This window comes from Acomys russatus, chromosome 17 (genome assembly GCF_903995435.1).
Source record: "Acomys russatus chromosome 17, mAcoRus1.1, whole genome shotgun sequence".
Classification (NCBI taxonomy): Eukaryota; Metazoa; Chordata; class Mammalia; order Rodentia; family Muridae; genus Acomys; species Acomys russatus.
The window spans coordinates 42966825-42993908 of record NC_067153.1 but is presented as its reverse complement, the minus strand read 5'-3'; the positions used below and the strand labels follow the sequence as shown (position 1 = coordinate 42993908).

Sequence of the window (27084 nt, the reverse complement as noted above, 5' to 3'; positions counted from 1 at the left end):
CAGAGCCAAGCAGCTCCGTCATCATCGGGACACTGCTGCACTCAGTACTCCTCACCACCATTCCCCAGGACCAGCCGTAGGAAGGCCGCAGGCATTTGCTTCTGACTTGGCCAGCCCTACCCTGGGGCAGGATCTCACAGAAGCAGACACTTGGCTGCTTGGTGGGCCAGGCCTCGCCATCTGCATCCCATTGGGAAGCCAGCTCCCTGGGTCAGCTCAGCTGCCAGCTGGCTGTCCTGCAGTCCAGGACCAACATTCCTTGGCCAGTTCTCTCTGGTCCTTCCCTGTCGGGCTCCTCTGTGGCTGTTACAGGCCCCACTGCTTCCCTGAACTTTCCCAGTGACAGCCAGTGACAGGCACCCTCCCTACCTGCACTCTACTCTGGATCTGGGAGTTTAAGCTCAGTGATGGGAAGGGGATAGCCACCCAGTCAGTGCAAGGGGCACTGGCAGGGGTCACAGGCTATGGCAGGGAAGGTTGAGGCAGGGAGGGCAGTCTTGAGGGAGCCTGTGGTCGTTGGGGTCTACAGCTCAGCTTCTTGTTATCCTCTTAACATGCCAGGAGGCACTCTGGCTGGTTTATGAGCCACCTGCAGCTTTCACCCTTGGCCCTGTCTAAGGATGCCCGTGGTCTGGACTCCAGCCTCCTGTGTGGACCAACACCGCAGTCTGTACTCAGGCTACAGCCCGGCACTGTGGGACAGAACCTGCAGCACATCAATGACTGGTTCCAGGGCACTTGCAAAGGTCAAGAAGCTTGTCCTGCCTTGGCACTAAGCCTTCTGTGCCTACACAAAGTCGTGCCAAGGCTGCACTCTGAGGCCAGCCTAAGGTGCCGTCATCACGCCCTGCTCGCCGTGGTCCACACTCCAGAGTCGGTAAAACTCAGCAAAGTCCACATAGGGCTCAACTCGGCCGTCCTCTCCAGGTGGAAGTGAGTGTGCAGGTCTGGAGCGGAAGAGGCCCCCGTCAGAGCTGGAGCTGCTGCTCTGCGTGTGTGTGTTGGTGGACTGCAGGGTCAGAGTGGGGCTCTGGCTGCAGGAGGAGAGGGGAGAGAGGGAATCAGCTGCATCAGAGGACCTCAACTTGCAGCCTGGTGACAAGAGTGGCCCTTTAGCCTCTGGCCTTTCTTGCAAAGCTCCCATAAAAGCCAGCTGGGTGGGATGTTTTAGAGATAGATAAAATGACAAATGTATCTTGTTTCATTTTTCTTAGAGAGTCTTGCTATGTGACCCAGCCTGGCCAGGAGCTCTTGACCCTCCTGCCTAACTCTCCCAAGTGCTAGATAACTAACATCTCTCCCCCTTTTCTGTGTGTGTGGATGGGTGTCCATGGAAGCAAGATGGCAGCATCGGACCCCTTGGAACTGGAGCTACAGGTATAAGCCGCCTGATGTGGGTGCCGGAAACCACTCAGGTCCTCTGCAAGGGCAGCAAGTGCTCTTCACTATTGAGCCACCTCTTCAGCCCATAAAGTATTGCCACGGCGGCCTCAACACTATGGCAGCAGGTTGAACCTGGGTGTTCATGCATGCTAGTCCACTGCTTGATCACTAAGGTACATCTACCAATTGCCCACCTTTCTTCAGGGAGCTATCCATTAGCTTGCTAGCCTGAACCAGCTCAAGGCTGGCCTGGGCGACAGAACAAGAGCCAGGGCAGGAGGAGATCTGGGAGGCTCAGGCAGTCAGACTGAGAAGCACGAAGTCTTGTCTGGTCGACTTTGTGGACACAGCTGGTGGTTTCCTGGGGAAGCCTGGCGGAGAGGCTACGCTGACTGTGCTGGGGACAACACACAGCTACCCATGGTGCCCAGATGGCTATCTGTCCCTTCCATCCACAGAGGTGGTGGCAGGAGCAGCAGCAGCAGCAGGGCACAGGAGAAGGGGGCCCTCTGAAGAGGCAGAGGAAAACAGGACACTCCCTCCCTACCAGCCCTTCTAATTGGCCACATCCGGCTAAGCTCCATCCATGTGGAGGGGCTGGGTGTGGCAGCTGTATTATTCTGTGCAGGGTTGGAATGTGGAAACCAGATCCCCCCAGGAGAGGGGGTGGGATGGGGGCAGGGTGCACAGTCACAGAAATGAAGGGGGCGGGTAGACAACAGACTTGTAGGGCAGGTCTGTGTTATGCCTCTCCTCTCAGGCCATGACCTCCACTCCCAGTGCCCCTTAAACTAGACAGCTGGTGGCGATGGCATGTCATAGTGAGTGAGCAGCAGGTCTGAGGAGCCAGTACAGGCCAGGCAATATTCCCAACTACAGATGCATGAAGCCAGTGACCCTATGCTACAAGCTCTAAAACAGAAGGAAAAAAAAAAACAACAGAGAAGTTGCCGTGGATGAAAGCAGGCCTGAGACACGATCGGCCAGCTGCCTTCTTGCTCCTTTCTCAGGCCTCCGCCTGCCCCAGATCCAGTTTCAACACCTGCTAGAACTAATGGTACTGCTCCTTCGTACCTGTGTCTAATCAGACTCCCTACCCCACAGGCAGAGGTGAGGAATGGAGAAGTTCAAGACCCCCGGATCCCCAGACCCCAGGGCCTCTCTCATCCTACCCTAGGACTTAGTTGTACAGCTGTTTCTGCCCAGGTACCCAGGGCTGTCTCTGGAGTTTGACACCTTACTTAGTTAGGGTGGGAGTGGCTTCATCCAGAGTGGAGGCACTATGAGAGCCGTTGACCATCTGGCCTTGAGAAGGCATGACGAGGGACAGAGTCACACTGGTCTTGCTGGTGCTCTGGGCACTTGAGTAGGGCACAGAAACAGGGTATACACGGCCCCCTGCAACAAAAGAGAGTGAGTAGAAATCAGTCTGGAAGGAAGCGGGGTGGTGCGCTCAAGGTTGTTCTTGAGCGACAAGGGCTATTGTGAGGGCTGAGAGGCCCCTAAAGCCCCAGCATGGCCCTTTGCCCTTGGGGTAGCTCAGGGTAGATGTTCTTTGGTAAAATCTTCCAGAACAGCTGTGTGACCTCCATCCAGCAAGAAGCCCATTGGGGATCAATGCAGGGATGGAATCAAGTGCTGCATGGTCTCAATGAAAGGGTACTGTCCGTCTTTGCATGGATGCCTTCATCCAGAGGGTAGTCTGTGTCTTTTTTTGTTTTTTGTTTTTGAGACAGGGTTTCTTTGTGTAGCCTTGGCTGTCCTGGACCCACTTTGTAGACCAGGCTGGCCTCGAACTCACAGCGATCCACGATCTGCCTGCCTCTTCCTCCCAAGCGCTGGGATTAAAGGCGTGCCCTCATGCCTGGCTGAGGGTAGTCTGTTTCTAGTTGAGGCTGGTCCAATGAAAAAATGGTTGTAGCAACAGGCCAGAGGGACTCTGTAGTGAGAATTTTGGTTTTCTTAAAAACACAGAAATAGAACCGGGCATGGTGGCACATGCCTTTAATCCCAGCACTCGGGAGGCAGAGGCAGGTGGATCGCTGTGAGTTCGAGGCCAGCCTGGTCCACAAAGCGAGTCCAGGACAGCCAAGGCTACACAGAGAAACCCCGTCTCGGAAAAAAACAAAAACAAAAAACCAACACTCTGCCCCCCCCCAAAAACATAGAAATATTATAGCCAGGCATAGTGGGGTATACCTTTACTCCTAGCACTTGGGAGGCAGAAGCAGGCGGATAGCTGTGAGTTCGAGGCCAGCCTGGTCTACAAAGTGAGTCCAGGACAGCCAAGGCTACACAGAGAAACCCTGTCTTGAAACTAAAACAAACAAAAAAACCAAAACTAAACAACAAACAAACAAACCCAAAAAACAAAAACAAAAAAACCCACACAGAAATATTAAAAAATATGTTTTCATTTTAATCCCAGGTATGGGGATATGGGGCTGCTTCACAGCAGCTAACTATGATTTGCCTCATGCTCTAGCAGAGGCATGATTTTGTCAGCTGCAGATAGTTTCTATGATTTTGGGCACTTTTCAGAGGGTATATAAATGCTAGGGCCCCTAGATGCATGGTCTGTGGGTGTTGGGTAGTTGCAGTTTAAGTAGTCATTCAAAAGAAGAAACAAGAAAAAAATAGATATCCTGATGGCAAAGATCAAACTTGCCCCAATGAACTCAACACCCCTAATCAGCAGGAAGTAGTCACCCCCTCTCTTCCCTATCCTTTTTTCTCTCCTATCTAGTGTTAGGGGGTTCAAAGGTTAGAAGAAAAGGAGTGGAAAAAAGGAGAACCCGCAAAATAGCCAAACACTGGCTACAGGCCTCCAGTACCCTGGTGTCCATGCAGAGCTGGGAGCTGCAGGGTCTGCTTACTTAAAAACAGAAAAGGAGGGCTGGTGAGGTGGCGCAGCCGGTAAAAGCAGTGTCTGCTCCTCCAGAGGTCCTGAGTTCAATTCCCAGCAACCACATGGTGGCTCACAGCCATCTACACTGGAATCCGATGCCCTCTTCTGGCATGTAGGTACACATGCAAATAGAGTACTCATCTATATAAAATAAATAAAAAGTCTTAAAGAAAAGAAAAACAGAAAAGGAAATGTAGCCCTTGGAGCCAGTACAGAAAGTCTTACCTCTGCCCAAGCAATTTGATTTAAGGACTAAAAGGGAAAAAAGGACGAGAATGAAATGCCTCCTTGGCCCAAAGTGGTCAGACATGGTGCCAGGTTCTGGGGTGAGCCATCTGTCCCCACAGCTGACCTCATCCAGGTCCCTTCATGCTAGAGCTTTTCTCCTTCCTGCTAGGGCTGCTAGTGAGGGCGAGGACTGACCACACTTCTGGCTGGCACAGGCTAGGAGGCACTCCACCATCAGTGGTGGTAGCTATTCCCTCTGCTACCTGCCTTTGTGGCCCTAGTGATGTGCTCACGCAGCAAGACTTCAGAGGTGGCTAGGGCATGCAATACTACCCCCATTTCACAGACAAAAGGAATAAAGACTTGCAGCTCAAAGTCTGAAAGTCTGACGGCCTATGTTGAGCAAGGCTCCATCTGCGTTGCAGTGAGCTCATCTTATCAGCTACCTAGGCTGCCTCCAGCCCAGGACTCATCTCGGTGCTCCTGTCTGTAGAGTATATGGCATACATACCTGGGGCTGGGGTCGCTGTGGGCTGGCTCATTTCACCCAGTGGATAGCCAAAGTTTCTCACCAGCAGGGTCATGTCTTCATGCCGTGGGCAGAACTTGGCACGTTCCCCACCACTGGCAAAGGTGTCACTGTGGATACGCTTTACACGGTCCACCACAGCCTGGGCCACCGCATCCAGGGAGGTCTGCTTAGCAAATTCAGTGTCAATCATTGCTGCAATTTCCTGGGGGTGTGGAAAGAGAAAATGATGAGGAATGCAGGGCGGCCTAGGGGAAAGGGCCAAAATTCCAGAGCCCTGTTGAAGAGACTTAGAGATGGCTAGCGCAGCAGGTGAAGGAAGTCTCTGCCAGTCAAACTGCAACCTGAGCTTTTCAAGCTGCTCGGATAATCCCTCTGGAACATACTGCTTAGAAAAGGTGTGGGATCTTGTGATCTCTCTGCCGGCTTCCACACCTCTAAATGGGTAACATCCACCTCAGTGGGTTATTACCAGGAATTATATAACATCCGGTACAAGGACACTCTGAGAACTGCCACAAAACACAGGGTGAAGTCTGTGACTATACCTTCTTCCCTGGGTAAGACACCCAGGCTACATTGTGTCTGGAGCTGCCCCTCAAGAAGCCCTGTATCTGTGTACCTAGTAGATGCTGCTCAGGGTATCTATTGTGAAGACCAAAAGGGAAAGAAAAAGAAAAAACAGTAACACCAAAGGAGCAAAAGCTCAGTCAAGTGTGGGGTGTATCCCTGTACTCCTGCACTCAGGAGGCAGAGGCAGGGGGATCACTGCAAGTTCTAGCCCATTCTAGGCCATCTCAAAATACAAAATGAACAAACAAAACAAAAAGATCAAAAGCACAAACTCAAGTCCTCTACCTGAACACTGGCTGGAGCCTAGGGGTGAGGAAGGGAAGGACCTGGACCTGGACTGAAGCTTAGCTCTGTCTCTGGCCAGCCGCACCACCTGCAGCAAGACCCTAGACCTCTGTGAGGAAGCAACCACTGGGCCCTCTAGGTTACAAGCTGCTGGAATGAAGGATAAAATAAAATGGTGGGAAACCTTGAGCACAGGGATCAGGTGAGAGCCATGGCTTTAGTAAAAGGAGGAAGCTGAAGTGAGTGCTACGGCACACATCTGAAATCCAGGACTCAGGAGGCAGAGGCAGAAGGGGGCTGGAGAGATGGCTCAGAGGTTAAGAGCACCAGCTGCTTTTCCAAAGGCCCTGAGTTCAATTCCCAGCAACCACATGGTGGCTCACAACCATCTATAACGAGATCTGGTGTCCTCTTCTGGTTCTGGTATGCAGGCAGAACACTGTACACATAATAAATAAATAAATCTTAAAAAAAAAAGAGAGTCCATCTAAAAAAGAAAAAGACTCGGGAGGCAGAGGCAGACAAATTGATGTGAGTTCAAGGCCAGCCTGGTCTACAAATCAAGTCCAGGACAGCCAATGCTACACAGAGAAACCCTGTCTTGAAAAACAAAACAAAAACAAAAAACAAAAAGAAAAAAAGAAAGAAGAAAGAAGCAAAGCAGAAAAAGATTACCTTTATCTTCTTAAGTGTACAGGAACCACACCCAGGAAAGAGGAACATACCTGAACTCGGCCACCCAGCAACTCAGGGTACAGGCAGCTACCCTTCAAATGCTAGCAAGCACTGTGGCACAGGCCTATACTCCTTGCTACCTGAGAGGCCAGGCAGAAGGATGCTAAGTTTGAGACCTGCCTGGTTACACAGTACACTCAAGCCTAGCCCAGGCAACTGCTTGTCTCAAAACTGACGGCTACTCTCTGCCTTGTATCTCTAAGGTATAGAGAATCAAGGTGCTCCCATTGGCTGAACAATTTTATCCTCCCACCCTCAACCTCGCCCCCCATAGACCCCAGAGGGAAAATCTGCAACACAGGCAGGAAAGATAGCCCCTGAGGCCCCAGTGGGAAGGGGAAATGAGACTGAGCCCTGGCAGCACTCTGGGCAGCGCGTCATGGGCCTTTCCTGCAGCCCTGGGGCAGGACAGCGCCCCCGCGCTTTCTTGCTTCAGGCCCTGGCTTTCAGCCCTAAAAAGATGTCTGGTGATAGTATCTGAGAGTCAGGGCTCCGGGTCACCAGCACACCTATGCTCCAAGCCACCTGCTTGGCCCTACCCAGCTCACCTGGTTGGCCTGCCCAGGCCCATGGGCTGCCTCCAGGGCCTTGTACAGGCCCTCTGACATCAGCACCAGGAAGCCCGTCACGCCATCCACAGGCTGTGCGCCATGGATTTCTGGCTCTGCGATGATGGGTTTGGACTTGGCAGCACTATGGGAGAGAGGAGTGAGGGCTTTGTGTGGAAAGGCCCCCAGGTGGGCACTGCTGCTAAGGGTAAGAATCTACACTCGGAACATAAAACAAAAACAAAAACAAACAAACAAAAAAAAACCTCTGACTTGCTAAGAGGGAAAGAGAAAAGCAAACCAGACTTGCTCTCTGAGGGCAGCCCAGGGGTCATGAAAGACAAAGGTCAGATGACACATCTGGGTGACGGCAGGGTAGGCTGGGAATGGAGCATCAGGACAGCTGCATCTATTTATTTGTTCTTTGATAAGGCCTCATGCAGCCTCTGCTACTCTACAACTATGTAGCCGAGGCTGACCTTGGCTCCTGGTGCTCCTGCCTCTATCTCTCAAGGGATGACAAACGTCTCCCACCAAACATGGACCACCACGCCTGGCCGTGAGCTCATCTTTCAAAAGCCCACGTGTCAGGTAGGCAAAGTGATGAATAGGTTCCCAGTACTTGGGCAACTGTGACAGAGGATAAGCTCAAAGTCACGACAACAAAGGCACAACCAGGTCTCAGTCTGGGTTACCAGTAAAAGCCTGTTTTGAACTAAAAATGAATTTAAAAATAAATAAAAGCCCACCTCTTGCCGTAATTTGGACTGTGCCAAGACAGGTAGGTGTCTATTGCAAGTAAGATCCCATATAGTGCACTGTCCGCATAGGGCCAGGGCAGGTGTGTATCAGCCATTTAATGTCAAGAAACTTTACTGTGTATGTCCTGTGAGGACATTCTTGACAAAATACCTGTCCTGACCACACTGAACTGTTCCTATTAAAGGAACTGCGATGTCAGTCATGTTAATAAAGTGGTTCAGAGAAGAGGGAAGAGGGAAGAAAGTTTGTGGGTACACCTCAACTTCGTCGACACATATGAGCACATAGTGCACGTGTGCGTGCAAAGACACACCCTTTCTGAAGTATTTTGTCAAAGACCTCCTACCCAATAAAGTGAACAGAACCATGCAAACTAGGGGCTTCCAAATATTGGCTGTTCAGATTCTGGGAGGGGAAGGAGTATTAACTTAGCTAGGAGGCTTGGCCCCAGCTGAGGGAGTGAGTCTCTGGTAGAATTTTCTGGCTGTGACCCAATGCTTGACCTGCAGCACACAGGCACTCATGAGATGCTAGCCAACGGTGAAGGACATGCTCTAAGTTCAGGCTGCCTGGGTCCATCAGCAGCACTATGGCTGGCCAAACTCTTGAATGTCTCCGTGCCTCAGTTTCCTCTCATGGGCATGCCTGTAGGGTACTGACAGCAGCCAGCTTAGAGGGCCTGAGTAAGGGGTGAACAAAAGGCCATGCATAAGAGTGGGCACGCTAGGCATAACAAAGGCTCACCAGTACTATTACTGCCACGGGGACTTGGGTAGCACCGAAGGAAGAGCCATGGAGGGAAAAATGACTCAGGCCCCAGCTCTACCTGGCCTAAGTCAAGGCAAAGACTAGCAGTCCTTTGGACCTGTCAGTTCCTGTTCATACTGGCACTTCATGCTACCACTGGATCTTACTGCCAGGCCCTGTGGCACTTTTGCTGCCTGGACTTCCTCCCTCCTTGACCCTTGTGGACCTAGCCTAGGCCCCACTCCACACCAGCTCTTGGGAGGCAGGCAGTATCTCACTGGGTCCAACCTTTCAGCAGTACCCCTGCCATTGCTTCTACCTCAGGTCCCCTGGTCTCACAAATGGCTGGGACTGCAGGGATGGCCAGGCCTACCTGAGCAGGTCAATGTCAGTGTAGCCATATTTGACCTTGTAATCACCAATGCGCCTGGTGCTCTCCTGTCCACAGATGACGCCCACCTGCTTGATCTTTCCTGTGTCCAAACCTATGAGAGAGAGAACGGTGTGATAGGCCCATTTCTCCTTAGTGAAGAGTTTAAAGGGGACGGAGAGCGAGGATAAAATAACAGAAAATGAAAAAGCAGTATCAGGGTACCACAGAGCACAACTCAACTGTCCTAGTGTTCTTGGTCCCCTCATCCTTAACAGAACATCCCTTACTCAGGCCCTGCTATGGTCTGGAGGTGTGATGTCCCATGGCCTCATGTGTCTGACCACTTAGTTCCTAGTCGGCGGTAGTGTTCTGGAAGGTTTTGGAACCTTTTGGATATGGGGCCTAGCTGGAACGAGGGCTGTAGAGTGGGCTTTGAAAGGTGTAGGCTAACCAGCTCCTGGACCCCTCTTCTTTTCCTAATTTGCTGAGGTTTAATAATTAGCTTTCAGAATCCTGCCACCACAGGTCATGTTCAGCCACCATGCTTTCCTGTCATGATGCACAGTATCCCTTTAAAGCATGAGCCTGGCCTACGACTTCCCTCTTTTAAGCCGCCTCTGTCAGGTGCCTGGTGCAGTGATGATGAGACTCTCCCTGCAGACTCGGCAGTACTAGCCAGCACAGTCCTGTCTGGACACTGGGACAGCAGGACTTCTCTGCTCTCCTGATGTCTATCAGGAACAGGGATGTGTGGCTACCATGTGCCAGGTACCACTGGCATTTATACACATTAACTCTCCAAGGGCTGTTACTACTACCCTCACCCCTCACCAGAGATGAGTAAGTCCCCGAGTCATAACTGTCCAGCAGCAGATCCAGCCATGGCTGCAAGCCCAGTCCTTTAGTATGTCCCTCCCTCACCCAGCTACCAAAAGAGGGAACAGAGGGAGCCCAGGAGCTGGCCTCCCGTTCCTACAAGTCCCCTGGCCAGTCTCCCTTCCATACCCAGTTGCGAAAAACGAAAGAGCTCATCCTCATTCTCCGTGGTGTGGTCCATGTTTAGCTGTGTGACCTGTAACCCATCCACTGTAGATTTGCACAGAAGAGCCCGGTTTGTACCTGCAGCATAATTTGACCAAGATTAAGCAGAGGGAGGAACAGGACCCACTGCAACAACAGAAAAGACAAGGAGCTGTCACACACACCAAGGGGCTCGCACCATGGGAGTGGATCGTCAGGTAAGGACGGCTTGAGTTAGCAGGGAAGCAGGCGGCAAGCTACAGTGTGATCACAGGACTGCGCCTAATAACACACTTTTTCTTAGGGATCCATACCAAATCCTCAGATTATCTTGGCACAGTGTTGTGGTTGCTTTGAAACAATTTGAGAATAAAAGACTCTGGATGAAACAAGACAGAAACTGTTGGGGCCATGGAGATCCACGAACTACTATTTATCAGCTCTTTCACATTTTGCAAGTTGATGGGTTTTTGTTTTGTTTTGTTGAGACACGGTTTCTCTGTGCAAAAAGAGTCCTGGCTGTCCTGGGACTCTATAGACAAGGCTGACCTCAAACTCAGAGATCCTGCATCTGCCTCCTGAGTGTACCACCACACCTAGCTCCTAAGGAAATCTTTTGAAAAAATAAAAGGAAGAGAGCCAGCCTGGTCTACAAAGTGAATCCAGGATGGCCAAGGCTACACAGAGAAACCCTGTCTCAAAAAACCAAAAAAAAAAAAAAAAAAAAAAGGAAGAGAGTCAGAGTCCTTACAGTGACAGGTTCTTTGCAGGCCTTGATGGCCCCTCCTTTGGCCTTAAATCCAAATGTCACCATCACTCAGTTTCCTCCTGCTTTTAAGAATGCAGAGCAGAGCTAGGTGTGGTGACACACACTTTTAATCCCAGCACAGGGGAGGCAGAGGCCAGCCTGGTCTACAAAGCGAATCCCAGAGCAGCCAGGGCAGTTATACAGGAAAGCCTGGTTCTTTGGTTTTGTTTTTTTGGGTGGGGGTGAGGAAGGCTGCAGAGCCATGGGACTGGAGGTGTGGAGGGCACAAAGGTCCTTGCGCTCACAGATGAGCACTTAGGGAAACCAGGAATTTTGAACACACAGCATTGTCTCTTCAAAGGGAGAAATACATAATTTGCTTTTCCCCCAGAGGGGTGGGAATGGAAGTGGCTAACAGCCTAGGTAACATCTGCATAATCCATAGAACCCGTCTTCATGGAAGAGGTGACAAGTACTTTGAAGGGCTTTGTTGGGTGTGGTGGTGCACGCCTTTAATCTCAGCACTGGAGAATTCAAGGTCAGCCTGGTCACACAGAGAGCGCCAAGACTAGGGCTATGCAGAAAGACACTGTTTCAAAAGATAGAAGGAAAGAAAAAGGAGCTCTGATGTAATTATGCCTTAATGTGCACATGGAACTGTGGTATACCTGGAAACTTTTTCAAATTGTATTGTAGTTAAATATGCCTAAAATAAACTTCCTGGTGTCAAACTCTAGAGCAGCGGTTCTCAACCTTCCTAACGCTGCAACCCTTTAATACAGTTCCTCACATTGTGGTGACTCCAACCATAATATTACTTTTGTTGTAGTGTAACCTGCTAAAAACAGTAGCTCCTCTGTTAACGCCTGCTTTTGTTTTTAATATAACAGAAGCTATTTTTGTTTTTAAGTCTTCATTTTGATCATAAGGTGAAATTAAGTTCAGGTTCTCAGACTCTACCTGCCTGGGAGCTTGAACAGCCTTTTATTTACAATTCAATACTTGTTCTGCTTGAATTAATGATATATGTTCTACTTAGACAAAACCACAATACCCTGCTATCTTCCTTTTTCCTGAAATGGAGGGGAACTGGAAAGTCCCCAAGCCTATATCCCAGCCAATCAGCTTAAAATGCTTTGTCTAGCTACCTGGGTCTATTGTGCTTGGAACAAAATCTATTCTTCTTGTGTTTAACTGGTCAAAAACGACATAATGCTGCCCTCTCCTTGCTTCCCACCTGGTTACCTGGTTGTTACATGGTTACGGCTTTTCTTATAAAAAGTCTGCCTTAGAAGCAGACCAACATCACAGTTTAGCTCCCGAGTCCACTGTGTCACTGGCCATGGTCAGTCGTGGGATGTTGCATTCTAAAAAACCATCAATATCTCACTGAGATTGGTGGGCAAATGGTTTGTATGGCAATTATTACACCACAACAGTCGCTATTGCATAAGGCTCTTCAGCGACCCCTGTGAAAGGGCTGTTTGACCTCCAAGGAGACCCACTGGGTGAGAATTGCTGCTCTGGAAGTCAGAACCAACACCAAACACGAAGCCACACTGAACTGGATTTCCTTCTTGCCTCACACGGGATCGTTATGATTGTTATTCTGCAGCCCTGCCGTTTGCAGCTATGTCCCCCACTGCACTCACTGCCGCACCTCCCCCCGCCCCCAGCCATGCTCATCAGTTAAAAGCACTGACTGTTCTTCCAGAGGATGCAGTTCTATTCTCAGGACCCATGTAGTAGCCCACAGCTGTCTGTAACTCCAGTTCCAGGAAATCAGATGCCCATTTCTAGCCTCCACAAGCACCAGGCACTCATGCAGTAGACAAACAGACATGCAGGCAAAACACCCATATTAAAAAAAAAAAAAAAAAGGATGCAACTCATCCAAAGCGAGGACACCTACCCTTGCCTCATTTGTTGCCCTTTCATCTGGGGTTGACACATACAACAGAGTGAGGAGGGGAAAGGCCCAATAGCCCTGGGAAGCTAGGGTATGCATGCATAGAAGGTGGATTGGTATGGGGCGGTTGGGTGGCTCACCAACATTGGCAACGTAGAGCTTGTTGTTGAGAAGGACTGCCACAACGGCCATGGCCCCTCCCGAAATCTCCCTCTCCAGCGCCTTGAGTCTCTCAAGGATCTTCTGATACTGAGGTGGCAACTGGTGTTGGGGCACACCCTGTAAGCCATCATCAAGAGAGATCAGAGCAGCACCGGTGCTTGAGGGCCATCCTACCAAGCCTCTCCTTTCCTTGAAATAAAGTATGGAGGGCCCTGAGCAGCCTAGACAGACAGATGACCAGCAAAGACAGGCCAAGCCACTTGGGAGGCAGAGGAAGGTGGATCTCTGAGTTAGAGAGATCCTGTCTTGAAACCTGCACAGAGAAACCCTGTCTTGAAAAACCAAGAAAACAAACAAACAAAAGACAGCGGGGGGGGGGGGGGGAACACACAGTCAAGTTGGATACCTGTAGGATGCCCTGGGAGACCACTGTTGCTTTAACCAAGGCAGCCTGAAGGTGCCCCCGGCTCTGAGTTGAGCCAGATCACAGAATATAGAAAGGCCTTTCCTTCCACCTATTGTTGCCATGCAAGGATGAGCCTTGAAGAAAAGCTGCTCACTGCTGGGCAGGAGTCCCTACATGGATACCACCCACTGATACCCAAGCCTCCCTGCTGGGATGCTGCCTCACTGAGTCCTGTGGCAGGCCCTGCTGTGCCCATGGGTGGCAAGTGACACAGAGGTGAGTGCTGGCACCCAGCGGCACTAGTGCAGACAGGCGATTACCTCAGGCAGCTGGGACTGGAGGCTTGCTTTCTCAGCTAAGGCATCATCGATGGACTCCAGGAAGCTCCTTTCCACCACATCGAAGGCCTGAAGGGACACAGGGCAAGGCAAGGGCTGGCTCAAACATCATCACCTCCTGCTAAGATGTCCCTATGGAAAGTAACAGATCCATGGCATTCATGGGAGGTCTCATGTGATGGGTGCGTGATGCACATCATTTCTGCCTCATATGTGGGCGTCCACTGTTTGACAAAGACCTTTAGCTGTGGACAGGAGAAGGGTGCTCCTTACATAGCCTACTGAGGAGTCAGAGAAGCAGGAGCAAGGGTCAGGCCCTGCGCTCAGGACTGGTGAAGTGTGAACACCAGTGCTGCGCATTTGAGTTCATGTGAAGGGAGAGAATCTTTAGCATAGCACCGGGCTCAGGGGAGTGCTTGGTCAATGAGTCTGTAGGGGCATGGCAACTTCTTCTGAAGAGGCCTTGGTCAGGACCTCCTGGACACTGGTGACTCCTGGTATATATAGCCTCTGCAAAGCTCCAGTCTAAGAGCCCTGAGGCCACAGAGAACAGATAAAAGACCAAGAAGACTTCCTTGGTAGAAGGAAATCCCAGTACACTAAGAGAAGACACACATCCCTGGCCAGTGAGATGTGGGACAGAGTGCCAACAGTTCCAGAACATGGAGCACTGAAGAATGAGCTCCTGACCACATCCCAAGCAAAGGGGTCACTGTGAAGGAAGGACCCTATCCCCACAGGCCTCCATTCCCCACTCCCAGTGATGGCTCCTCCCAAGTCAGTCCTGCTATCAATAGAAAAGCTGCTGCTCCCTGCCTGTCCTAGACTCCTGGGGGCAAGGAACCACTGCCACCATGAACCGTACTCAGAACTAGTACCCTTGGTAGGGGATGAAGAAGCAGGCAGTTTTCAGATCACCCTGTCCACACTCATAGCTGCAGGGCCCAAGTTCCAGAGAATAGAGGTCTCACAAGGCGGCCGGGCCCATCCCCTTACCTGCAGCAGGACCCGCCGCACATCAGCCTCAGTGTGTTCAGTGTTGAGCTGGCCCAGCAGGAGCTCTGCAGAGAGCCTCTGTGCCACAAAGTTGGTCACCCGGTTGCCATCATAGCCATTGAAGACCCCATACAGGAAGCAGTTGTTTTCACTTCTAGTAGAGGGAGGAGGGCAGGAGGAGGGCTGAGACCAGGGGCATATGGGGGGCGTGGCTAAAGGCAGAAAGGCTTCAGGTACTCATCTGGGTCCCCACACTGTGACCTTCATTCCACTACGGAAATGATCTGCTTGTTGAATCCTCCCTCTCAGCCTCCTCCATCCCTATCCCATAGCAGGCCGTTGGCTTAAGACAAGGGAAAGACCACAGCAGCGGTCCCTTCCCATAGGCCCCGCCCCACTCCACAGGCAAGCCTCATACACAGTAGTGGCGAGGCCGTATCTTTTCTTGCTCTGAACCAGTGTTCTCCGTCCAGTACGACAACAACAGCACAACCTCTACTTCAGTGCCAACTCATACCTGAATTTGAGCCAGTTGTCCTCTGGAGGGTGGCTCTCAGTGCCCTTGCCATCAGCAGAGTAGCTACGGTTGGAAGCTGATCCAACTCCAGAGAGGTGACAGAGTGGCAGGTCATCTGTCCAGCTTGGCTGCTGCTCCTGGGAAGCATGAGGAAACTGTGAAGGGCCACCTTCTTCCCCAGATCCCAGTGCATCTCCATCTCCAGCAAGGACAAAGGAAGGCCTGGAGCCCTCACAGATGGCTATGTCTCAGAAATAATGATGCTTATCTGAAGAGACACTAACAAAAGTATTTCCTGTCTTTACAGTGCATCCACAAACTGGTTCCCCTGAGAACCCTAAAACTGCAGCATTTCCAAGTGGAAAGTCTAGCATGGCTTCCTGGTGGGGGGTGTGTACTACAAAGCATGAAGCGCTAGTGCAACACACATGCGTAAGCCCGACTTAGAGGAAACTTTGGTCACACTGCTCCCACAGAGGTTCTGATTGTACAGCACAAAGTAATCCTTTGTGTACTGGTTCCAACCTGTGCAGCCTCGGCCGTCTGCTACAGCTTTCCACATATGCTCTCTCAGGAGTGTAGCTGGGACCTGGCCTTCAGAAACCCCAGCTGGTAAGCCACTCTGTCACTTTCCCTCGTTTGGAAGCCTCCACCTGTGTCCCTTCCATCTCCCCCCCTGCCACACCCTTCTCTAATCGCTGCAGCTTGACGTTCTGTGCACATCCTTTTTCTTGTCAGGCAAGTCTTCTCAGCAGACTCAGGGGTCACTGCCCTGTGTATTCGTTTGTACTGCATCCTGGTTCTATCTCTCATCCTATCCTATCAGATCAACACCAGGATGTTTTGTATAATCCCTGCAGAGATTTGTGTAAAACACACACACAGACACACGTCCAAGTCTTGACCTAAATATCTCAACTCTTAATTTTATAAGGCTCCTGGAGGTGGCCCCTAAGCATCTATTCTCTTTTCTCTTTGAATGAGGACTTGTCTGTATGTACGATACAGCGGCAGGACTCAGCACAGTGAAGCTCTCATGAGTGCACGGCTCAGGGATGAGCTGACCCCCGGCCACGGGGACAGGCTGCTCCTCAGCCACATCTTCATGTTCATGTGCACTTGGTAAGACCCCACTTCTTTGAGATGTAGCTCTGCTGGCGGCCAGGAAGCTTGGTCTTGTGGGAGACCTCAAGTACACATTCTATACCCTGCGTCTTGGGGAGAATGGACATGAGGATCTTGCCAAAGTAAACAGTGTGTCCTGGGGCTCTCAAAAGCACCTTGCATATGTGTCTGAAGCCTCGACTGAAAGAACTTAAGATCAAAGACACAGTCACCCCCTTTCCTCTTTTTTTCTCTCCTATCCAGTGTTAAGGGGTTGAAAGGGAAGAAAAGGGGTGGAGAAGGGTAGAAGAAAGAAAAACCCACAAAGTAGTTAATGCTGGCTGCAGTCCCTGGAGCTACTAGTAGGGTGTGGGAGCCTGTTTTATTTACTGATCGTGCGGTGAAGTTGATGTCTTTGGGTGTGCAGTCACGCTGATATACTAGACATTTGTATAACTACCTCCAGTCAGGACACAGAAAGCCCTGCTGACATCCTTGGGAGCGGTTCCACCCACCCTAGGCCTGCTCTCCATCCTGCAGTTTTGCCTTTTTAAGAATGGCATCTGTCAAAGCATGTGGTGCACAAATAACCCTGTGAGGCTGTGAGGCTAGCTTCTTTATGCATCCTGCCCTGAGATTCAGCCACACTGCTGCGTCTGTGCACTAACAGCTTGCTCATCTTTACTGCAGCACACGCAGGCCTCTTTTCTTGTCGTTGGACGCAGTAGCCTGCTTATCCCTGCATCCTCCAAAGGACATCTGGGCTATCAACAGTTTCCAGTGATGAGGAGAACTATAAACATTCACGTGTGAGCTTTTGTCTGAATGTAACTTTTCCTTTCTTTTGGTAACTACCTAGAGTTCAGATCGCTGGGTTACAAATATCTACTAAAAGGCTGACAAGCATGTGGTACACACACACATACACAAACAACAAAACACACCAGGTCCAAGTAAATTGTTGTTTAGCCTTTTCTTTAAAACGTCTTTATTGGTCTGGGAGTGATGGTACATACCATTAGTCCCAGTACTTGGAGGCAGGCCAGCTAGTTATACAGTGACTCTGCCTCAAACAGGTCAATTTTTATTATTTTAAAATTATGTATTTGTGTATGTGAGTGAATGCCTCATGTGTGTGGGTGCTTCTGGAAGCCTGAGGAGGGTGTTGAGTGCCCAGGAACTAGAACCTGAGGTGTGGTAAGCCACTGAACACGGGTGTCAGGAAAGGAACTGCAGTCCTCAAAGAGCAACAGGGGTTCTTAGCTGGTGAGCCACTCTCCAACCCCTGGAGTCTCCTTCAGAAGGAACTGCCACACCATCTTCCAAGGCAGCTGTGCCAAGTGCTCCTGCCAGCAGCAAGCATCCAAGCCCACAGCCCCGTGTCACCACTAGGGATCATCTGTCTAGTCTTTGCTACAGACACTCTAAAGCAAACCTCATCTCATGGTGGGGTTTGCATTTCCCTAATAGTGATATTAACGATACCAAACATCTTTTCAAGTGTTCACTGGCCACCCACAGGTCCTCTCTGGCAAGTTTTTACTTTATGCCTCCTTTTAAACTGGGTTGTTTAACAACTGAGTTTGGAGAGTTCTTTACATATTTGCAAGCGCTCTTTGTTGCTACATGATTTTTAAATATTTTCCCAAGTCTGTAGCTTGCCTCATATTGTTTGGGTAAAATAAACTTATGTTTTTGATGATTTCCATTTTATCTATTTTTTTAAAGATTTATTTATTATTTATACAGTATTCTGCCCACATGTGTGCCTGCCCACAAGAAGACACAAGATCTCATTACAGGTGGTTATAAGCCACCATGTGGTTGCTGGGAATTGAACTGGGGACCTTCAGAAGAGCAGATGGTGCTCTTTATCTCTGAGCCATCTTTCCAGCCCCCATTTTATCTATTTTTGCATGGTTTTTCTTACCCTGAGCCCACCCCGCCCCCAAACCCTGCCACCCCCAGGGTTTCTCTGTGTGGCCTTGGCTGTCCTAAAACTAGCTCTATAGAAGTAGGCTGGCTCTGAACTTGGAGCGATCCGCTTGACTCTGCCTCCTGAGTGCTGGGATTACAGGCGTGCACCAACACTGCCTTCATGTTTGTGCTTTTAGAGTCCCATCCAAGAGCCCTCTGAGCAGCCCAGGCCAAGAGAACCTCACATTCACTACAAGTTTTACAATTCTACATCTTTTGAGACCTCTTTTAAATTAATTTCTGAACAAGCAGCTCTAGGTCAATGCTCCTCCCTCCAACCACTGTAATACCACCTGTTGAAGATCAGCTTCCTCCAATGGGTTACCATCACATCTCTGCAAAAACGCTGCATTTGTGGACTCTAGTCTGTTCATCTCTGTGTTGAGCATTTTACCCCTTCAGCTTTGTTACAGTAAGTTTTTGTTTTTTTGTTGTTTTTGGAGACAGGGTTTCTCTACTGTAAGTCTTTTTATTCATTCATATATTATGTAACAATGTTCGGCCTGTACACATGTACGCCAGAAGAGGGCATCAGAGCTCATTAAAGATGGTTGTAAGTCACCATGTGGGTGCTGGGAATTGAACCCAGGTCCTTTGGAAGACCAGTCAGTGCTCTTAACCGCTGAGCCATCTCTCCAGCCCCCTCTCTAATCCCTTTATCTAGGTTTTAAAAGAGAGTAGCAGCTTGTTCCAGTACTCAGGGGGAGAAAATAGAAAGATCACCACCACAAACTCAAGGCCAACCTACTACAGGCAAGTGAGGGAGGCCTTGAAACTGTCCCCTGCTGGCACGGAGGGTACACAGTGGTGCTCTTCCAGAAAATCCAATGTTCAGTGCCCAGAACACAGGACGGCTCACAACCACCTGCAACTCCAGCTCCAGGGGGATCTGGTGCCCTCTTCTGGACTCACTAGCACCTGCACTCTCAATCAGAGCTCCACCTGCCTCTGCCTCCCAAGTGCTGGGATTAAAGACGTGTGCCACCACACCCAGCTTGAGTCCGTCTCTTGAAGGCACCTGAGTTTGAAAAGAACTGAGAATCAAATGCCTTCCCAGCCAGCAGGCACTTCTTTGTTGCTCCTCCAACACACACCACCCAACATAATGGAGACACGGGATCCAGGAGAGTACTGTGTATGGTCCCAGAACCTACTGCCGATGGCTCAGCATGAGTACTGGGCGGTCCACTGTCAGGGCACGAAGCTTGTGATCTCTGGCCACTGTCGTGCTGGTACTCTTGTTCTTGTTTTTCTTTGAGACAGGGTTTCTTTGTGTAGCCCTGGCTGTCCTGGACTCACTTTGTAGACCAGGCTGGCCTCGAACTCACAGAGATTCGCCTGCCTCTGCCAGTGCTGAGATTACAGGCATGCACCACTGTGACTGCATGCTGGTACTCTTAATGGTTCACTACCTGAAAGCCTGTATTCTTCAGGCATGATCCTTTCTGGAGATGGTGTTACAAGGTAATTAGTGTATGTATCCTTTTCTACCTTATACTGGCTGGCTCTGTTTCAACTTGACACAAGACAGAGTTATCAGAGAGGAAAGAGCCTCAGTTGAGGAAATGCCCCCCACGAGATCCAGCTGTAGGGCATTTTCTCAATTAGTGATCAATGGAGGAGGACCCAGCTCATTGTAGGTGGAGCCATCCCTGGGCTGGTGGTCCTGGGTTCTATAAAAAAGCAGGCGGAGCAAGCCAATAAACGCACCCTCCATGGCCTCTGTTTCAGCTCCTGCCTCCGGGTGTCTGTCCTGATTTCTTTCAGTGATGACCAGTAATATCGAAGTGTAAGCCAAATAAACCCTTTCCTCCCAACTTGCTTTTTGGTCCTAAGGTAAGATGCACCTATAATAATACACTGACCTCATAACAGTGCCCCAGGCCCTGTGACAAATGCGCAGTTTCTCCTGTACTCTGGGTGCTCCTTCAACAGGAGGCCCAGTCACATTGTGCCTTAGCCACTGACTTATTAGCAAGTAGCCAGAGAGCGCCCAGAGGTTGTGCCATCGTGAGTCAGGGAGTATCTGGTCCTCCCTGACTTTACTGACCGCACTCCAAAGCACTCTTGCTATGCTGTGGCTGGGTGAGATTTGAGTGCGTTCTCCTATCCCTCTCCTATTCTGCCAGGGACTACACACTAGAAGCATCCACCAGTGGATTCTATTAACTTGTCTGCCAAGTCCCATCCTTCCTCCACACTGCTGAATGATTTTGGGAAAGGTCACATATTTGCTACTCACACAAGCCACCCACTCCTCCACCCCTGCACTAACGGATACATACTTTCTCCCACGTCCCCAAATGCCAGGCCCGTGAGCTCAGGGGGTGCCAGCCCTGGGGAAGCTGAGAAGGGGGTGTTTCACACTCTAAGCCCTCAGCACCCGCGCGCGCGCGCGCGCACACACACACACACACACAGAGAGGGAGAGAGGGAGTGTGTGTGCGAGCGCACGCACTTGCATCGGAACCATGATTCCTCCATCATTCAAAAGAACTGCTCATAAAATTCACCAGAAAATGTGCTCAGAGGCCAATTCAAAGGACCTAATTCCAGCCAATTTTGGAGGCAGCCTTTTGTGGTAACCCTTGTGTGTGGCCTCAGGGGCCTCACAAACACCTGCGCCTGTTTATTTAATCATGAGCTCTTCACATTCTCTTCCGCTCTTATCGAAATTGAGGAGTCCAGTAATTGTCCCCATCCAACTCATCTCACAACCCTGGGCAGACAAGTGGACAAAGCCCCGTTCCCAGTTCAGGCCACAGCTTGAATATCAAATTATGGTATGAAAAGGCCAAGTGTTTCTGTGGTGAAAGCAACCCATTGCCACAGAGACCGAAAGGAAGCTTGGAAGAGAGAACAATGCCCCAGGAAGATGGCTTAGGGTGAGAGACAGCGGTTTCTTCTCTCCAAAAACCCCCTTGCATGACCCACTTCCAAGGCCAACTCACTCCAGGCTCCCACTGCCCTCTAGAGCCTCCCTCAAATGTTCTCTATGCAGCGGTGGCCAGACTCCGAGATGTACGCGCAAAGGCTCCTGATAACTGTGGGATGGGCTCTGCGGACCAGCACAGCAGCTGGACCTCATTCCCAATAGCTGGTGAGTGGTTAGTAAACAGCTACAGGTGACGGCCTAAGGTCCTTCATTCTTTTCTTTTTTTCCTTTTCCTCCCCCTGCCCCGACCGTTGGGGATGGAACCTAGGCCTTATGCACACTAAGCAAACTCTTCCACTAAACCCTATCACCAGCCCTGGACTTTTTTCCCCCACTGAATATGTGTATTAATTTCAGTGGCAAATATGTTTAGAGACAAGGTCTCAAATAGCCTTGCTCCTGCCTCCCAAGTGCTATGGTTACAGGACTGTGCCCATCATGCTGTCTTGGGAGGTGCTGGGAATCAAACACAGGACTTCATGCACACCAGGCAAACACTCAACTGAGTGCACCTCCCAGTCCAGTACTTATTTACTTTAAGGGACACTAGGGAAAAATGCATAGGTAGCACCTGTGATTTCATAAATATAATTGCTCGGGACAAATCTAAGTCTAAAAATGAGTTCAGGTTGACGGTCTTTTCTTTTTTAAACTTGTTTTCTTATATATATATTTTTAATATCATCTTACTGTATTGCCAAGGCTGGCCTCAGACTCGTGGTCTCAAGTCACCCTTCCAACTCAGCCCCCCATGTAGCTGGCATTGCAGGCATGTGCTATGGTAACAAACCAAGCTCCTGGTTCTCCCTGCCTCAAAAGGCACTCCCTTTTCAGTGCTCCTTACCCCACACTCAGCAGTGATGCTCAAAAAGAACCTTGGAGCCCCCTGGCTCTTCTTCCTTAGGCACAAACTTCACAGGCAATTCAATTCACCAACAAAGCACAGCAACTCTGACTCCAAAATGCAGCCACACTCTGCTGTTTCCCAACCCACTCTACCATCCTAGCCAAACCAATGCCCGCTCACAGGAGCCAGATGTTCAGCAGGCCCCAGGCTTCCACTCTTACCATTCAAACCCAAGAGGAATTTTTCTCTAGCCAAAAATCAGACTTCACCAGGCCCCTGGTCAACCCACTCAGACTTCGCATCACCTGCCAAATCTGGAGGCTGTATCAACAGCCACTGAGCCAACAGCGCCTGCAGACCATGACTATCATTTCTCCAAGACGTCCCAGCCACACTGGCCTCCTTGGAGATTCCTGAAAATGACAGCTTCTCACAGCCTCTACCTTCTCCCAACAAATAGTGAGATGTTATCCTCTACCATCCTGTTGAAAACAGCCCATGCTATCCTGTTTCTGGATCCTAGGGTGTGTTAGAAATTATTAAACTATATACTTTGTATTTGCTGTTTACCACCTGTCTCCTTCACCAGAATATAAGCTTCATGAGGGCAGTGTCCTCCCAGTACCAGCAGTGCCTACACAGGAGAGACACTCGAGAGACACTTGAAGGGCTCAACTCACCCACAGCAGCCCTGAAGGCAGAAGCTTGTGGTTGAGTGTAGCATGCATGAGGTCCCTGTGCTCCTGGTGAGCACTCGGGAAACCAGCAATGTTAACCGCACAAGGTAGTGTCTTTCATGGAAGGGCGGTATAGCTGTCTTTGCCCAGAAAGCTGGGAATGGATGTAGCTAATAGCCTGGTGACCTGTACTGTCTGTAGGGCCAGGCCACAGCTGAATCCCCACCCCGCCCTCCCAACACACACTATTGTGTGTCTTCCTCCTGAGACCTTTAATCCTGAGCAGTGTTTCTCAGTCAATAGAACCCATTCTCACCAACTTTGCAAAGAAGTTTTGATGTAGTCACTCCTTAAGCATTTATTCTGATAATTGTCACCAGGAAACTTCTTTCCAAAGTTGTACTGTACCTAAATATGTCTAAAATAAACTGCTCAGTGTTGGGTTCTAGAAGTTTGAACCAACACCAGCTACCAATTCTTGCTGTGGATTCCCTTCTTGCCTCCTGTGGACACTATGATTGTTACTTTGGTGGTAGCAGTATTTGCAGGGCCCCCCACAGCTGAGTGTTACTAATCCAGACTTGGAGAACATTGTGGCAGTTCACGTAATAGTATCAACTCTCCTAGGAGTCCTTCTGGATTGGGGAAACTGAGGTATAAATTCATATGGGTGGCTGCAAGGCAAACCGTGGGTCATGACCCTTTGGGGGCCACAGGGGCTGCATATCAGATATCCTGCATACCAGATATTTACATTTTGATTGCTAACAGTAGCAAAATTGGTTATAAAGCAGCAATGAAATAATTTTATGGTTGGAAGTCACCACAACAGGAGGATCTGTATTAAAGGCTCACAACATTCGAGGTCTGAAAACCACTGTTCTAAAGTTTTCTTCTGGCGGTGGTGGCACACGCCTTTAATCCCAGCACTTGGGAGGCAGAGGCAGGGAGATCACTGTGAGTTTGAGGCCAGCCTGGTCTACAAAGCAAGTCCAGGATAGTCAAGGCTACACCGAGAAACACACAACCCAGACGGTGGCTCACAACCATCTATGAGATTGGGTGCCCCCTTCTGGCCTGCATGTGTACAGGCAGAACACTGTATAAATAATAAATAAAATCTTTTTGAGGAAAAAAACAAAACAAAACAAAAGACCTTTTAAAGTACCACACTGCCCAGAGATGGTAGGTAAAATCCTTCAGAATGCCTTTTCTGTCAGACACTCTTACCAACCTGCCCAAAGAACACATGAGCCAATTACCAGCCTATCCCAGAAGCCTTTATCACTAGCATGCCTTTAATCCCAGCACTTGGGAGGAAGAGGCAGGCAGGTCTCTGTGAGTTCGAGGCCAGCCTGGCCTACAAAGTGAGTTCAGGACAGCCAAGCCTACACAGAGAAACCCTGTCTCAAAAAACAAACAAACAAACAAACAAAAAAAAAAAAAACAAAAGGGGGGGGCTGGATAACCAAATGGTTGGATTTTAAGGAAAGAGCAGCCCAACCCCCAGGGCTGAGGGATGCTGGGAGAACCTGGTGGCCAGGGTTGCTTTGATCCGTTCAACAGGCACCTCAGCCATTTCTCCCAGGGCCTGAGATTTAACACCATCCTTTGAAGTCTCCGCGGTTCTCAGCTGCCTATCCAGTGCTCCCTACATAAATAAGTCCACACTGACTGTGCCTTACATACCGTGCTACGGTATAAACTCCCTTTCCCAAGCTGGACTGAGAACAATGTGAGAACAGGCACCCTGCCTATCTGTCTTCCCCCCAAGCCCCAGACTAGTAGTTTTCAAGGCCATCTGCAGAACGCCCGACTCAGGACAGAGGACAGGTCAACAAGCCCTGTGTCCTGCCTGGCCTAAGAAGGGCTGTCCTGCTGTCCTGAGGATGGAAGGGGTCTTGTGCAGTTATCTCTGCCTCTTCCTTCTCTTGTGTAGATATTATGAATTAAAAGCCCCCCCCCCCATTTATAAGTCCACCAGCACACAGAGAACACATTCTAGTGCTGGGAGCAGTCAGCCCTTCTACCTAACTGGCGTTCTATTGGCTCCCTCACACCTAGGAGACAAAGATACTTGACCCAGGTGACCATGACCTCTCCGCAGCAAGCCAACTCAGTATGCATCACTTAACTTTTTTCCCCCCCAGCCTCTATTTCTCTCGAGGCCACAGTCATATCAGTGTTCCCAGGATGCTTTTTACAATGGAGACATTTATACAAGAGCCTTGCCCTCTGGGGCCTTACAGAGCAGAAAGTCAGACTTCTCTGGTCTGTTTTAGAGAGGCCTGCGCAGGCATACAGTAGTGAAGGCCACGGTCCCTCTCTCTCCTCTTCTCACGCCTCAGACCCTCAGGGGCAGGAGTGCCACTTCCCCTCACCCTTAAAGGGGTCCAGACCAACTTTCTCATTACGTTACAAACACCGACCAAGCACCAAGCATACGAGGGTAGTCAGTGGTGGAGTCAAGGCAAGAAGCAAGCGGTCCTTATCCAAGGAATCCATTCTAGTTCAGGAGACCCGGACACCGACAGGCAACTCCTACAGAGCGTCATGGCTGGGGAAGACCAGGGGATCAACACTGGGTCACTGGCATGCAGGTGTAACTGCACGCGTGTGGGTAGGTCTCAGGAGCAGGAAGACTGCATGCATCAAACCCCTGGAGGTCCAGACTACCGGGTAGGCGTGTCTGGGACCAAACCTCTCATTCTCTCTCCCCTTAGAGAAAGGACCCTGAGTAAGGTCAAATGGAGCTTGGTGAATTGGGAGGCAGAACCAAAACCTCAAGTCATCCTGCCTCTGCCGCTCACCAGTTGTGTTACCTCGGTTTCCTCACCTGTAAAACAGAAATAACTATAGTGCCTAGCTATCTTCTGGTGCTGCTGCTGCTGCGAATTTATCAAATATGAGGCGGTCCACACAATGCCGGGGATACAGCGCGACTTACACAAGCCGGGCTATTTATTATTAGTCGTGTCCGCGCTCCGGATGGCCCGCTGGGCGGCGCCACGTCCCCTTCCGGCTCCAGGACGCTCCCACTCCGCAGGACCCCGGCGCCCTTGACCCCCCAGAGGCCCGGCCTGTGGCGCGCACGCGCAGAGCAGGGGAGGCGCCAGCCTGCTCCCGGTCTCCCGCGCGCTGCAAGCACCCACAGGCTTCTGGGGCGAGGGGGTCTACGCTCTGCCATCTAAAGACAACCGCTCCTGACCCGAGGACACACCCGAGCTCCCAACCCTCCCAGCCCGGAGGGCCGGTCAGTTTCCTCACACTCTGGAGCAGGCTCCTCCTCTGCGCCGCCATCTTGGAGGACCCCGCGGCGCGATACTCTCTCTGATTACCGAAATGGACGGCTAGAGCGGCTCTGACGGTCCACGGAGCTTTTTCCACAGCGTCCCCTGTGGAGCGGAGGAGGCGCTGCAGAGAAGCCTGTGCACAGGCGCGTTTTTCTTCTACCCACTCACCCACCCCTATGAGGAAAGAATGCTAAGCACCTTCAATGGACTTTCTAAGACTTCCTTCTTTCTTGGAGTCTTTATGCGTGTGCTTTCTCCCAGATTCCTTTTGATGGGGACCCTGAGGTCCTATTTAAAGCTCTTTATGGAGGAGGAGGCCGGGAAAGCAAATGACTCAGTCTACAAGGCCCTTAGGTGACTGACTGCCTGATGGTCTAGTTGAGTCACACTGAGCCAAACTAGCTGACATTAGAATTGGGAAAGACTACAATTCCTAGTAGTTGTTAAAAAAATAAATAAATAAATAAATAAATTTTTTTAAGCAACAGAAAATGGCCTAAGACAGCGGTGACGGGAAGAGCTCTGTCAAAGATCCCTGCAGATTTTTCGCAGGAGCACGAGGCTGATGGAGAGAGAGAAGGGAGCAAGCAGGAGGTCAACTCCAGCATGCTGTTTGTTGTGCTTTTGAGATGAGAAGACAAGTCAGGAGGTGGCTAGAGGACAGAACAGAAGCTGAGCATACAAAAACAACGCAGCCAGACGGAGCAGCTGGAGGGCCAGGGGGCAGAGTGGACAGTAAACAACAGTGCAGAGAGTCGGGGACTGGCTGGGAGTAGAGACAGGGCCCTGGCAGGTACATCTTCAGTGTTTGTGGATTGAGAATAGGAAGACAAAGAAGGGATCACGGGGTTGGAGGGGTCCTTTTTTATTTTGTCTTGGGAGACAGGGTTTCTCTGTGTAGCCCTGGCTGTTCTGGAACTCACTCTGTAGACCAGGCTGGCCTCAAACTCAGAGATCCACCTGCCTACCTCTTAGTGCTGGGTAGAAAGGTGTGTGCCAGCACCCCAGCTTTTATTTGTTTTGATCCTAGGTTTTCTTAAAGCTTAGCAAATGTTTGTAACATCAATTCAATTAAAGGCCCAAG

At 50.3% G+C, this 27084-nt stretch overlaps 1 protein-coding gene across 2 annotated transcripts; it reads right to left on the bottom strand.

Annotated features, from left to right (window-relative positions):
- Positions 1–492: 492 nt before the first annotated feature.
- Positions 493–26164, bottom strand: Tab1 (TGF-beta activated kinase 1 (MAP3K7) binding protein 1). 2 transcript variants are annotated; one of them, XM_051160012.1, is made up of 11 exons: positions 25975–26164; positions 15168–15304; positions 14651–14804; positions 13637–13723; positions 12889–13027; positions 10077–10190; positions 9072–9183; positions 7190–7334; positions 5031–5253; positions 2625–2781; positions 493–1034 (listed from the first exon to the last, which is right to left on the bottom strand). In XM_051160012.1, the coding sequence occupies exons 1-11, from the start codon at positions 26005–26007 to the stop codon at positions 827–829; spliced, it is 1509 nt and encodes a 502-aa protein (XP_051015969.1). In that variant the 5' UTR covers positions 26008–26164; the 3' UTR covers positions 493–826. The 2 variants fall into 2 exon arrangements, with proteins under 2 accessions (XP_051015969.1, XP_051015968.1); XM_051160011.1 differs by lacking the exon at positions 25975–26164 and adding an exon at positions 25655–25916.
- Between the last annotated feature and the right edge of the window lie 920 nt (positions 26165–27084).

Coding starts and splice junctions, on each gene's coding strand:
- Tab1 (XM_051160011.1), bottom strand. CDS start 25,894: ATGGCAGAGCGTAGACCCCCTCGCCCCAGAAGCCTGTGGGTGCTTGCA. Junction 15,305..25,654: donor TAATAAATAGCCCGGCTTGT/GTAAGTCGCGCT, acceptor CATGCTTCCCAG/GAGCAGCAGCCAAGCTGGAC. Junction 5,254..7,189: donor GGCCTGGGCAGGCCAACCAG/GTGAGCTGGGTA, acceptor CCACACCCCCAG/GAAATTGCAGCAATGATTGA.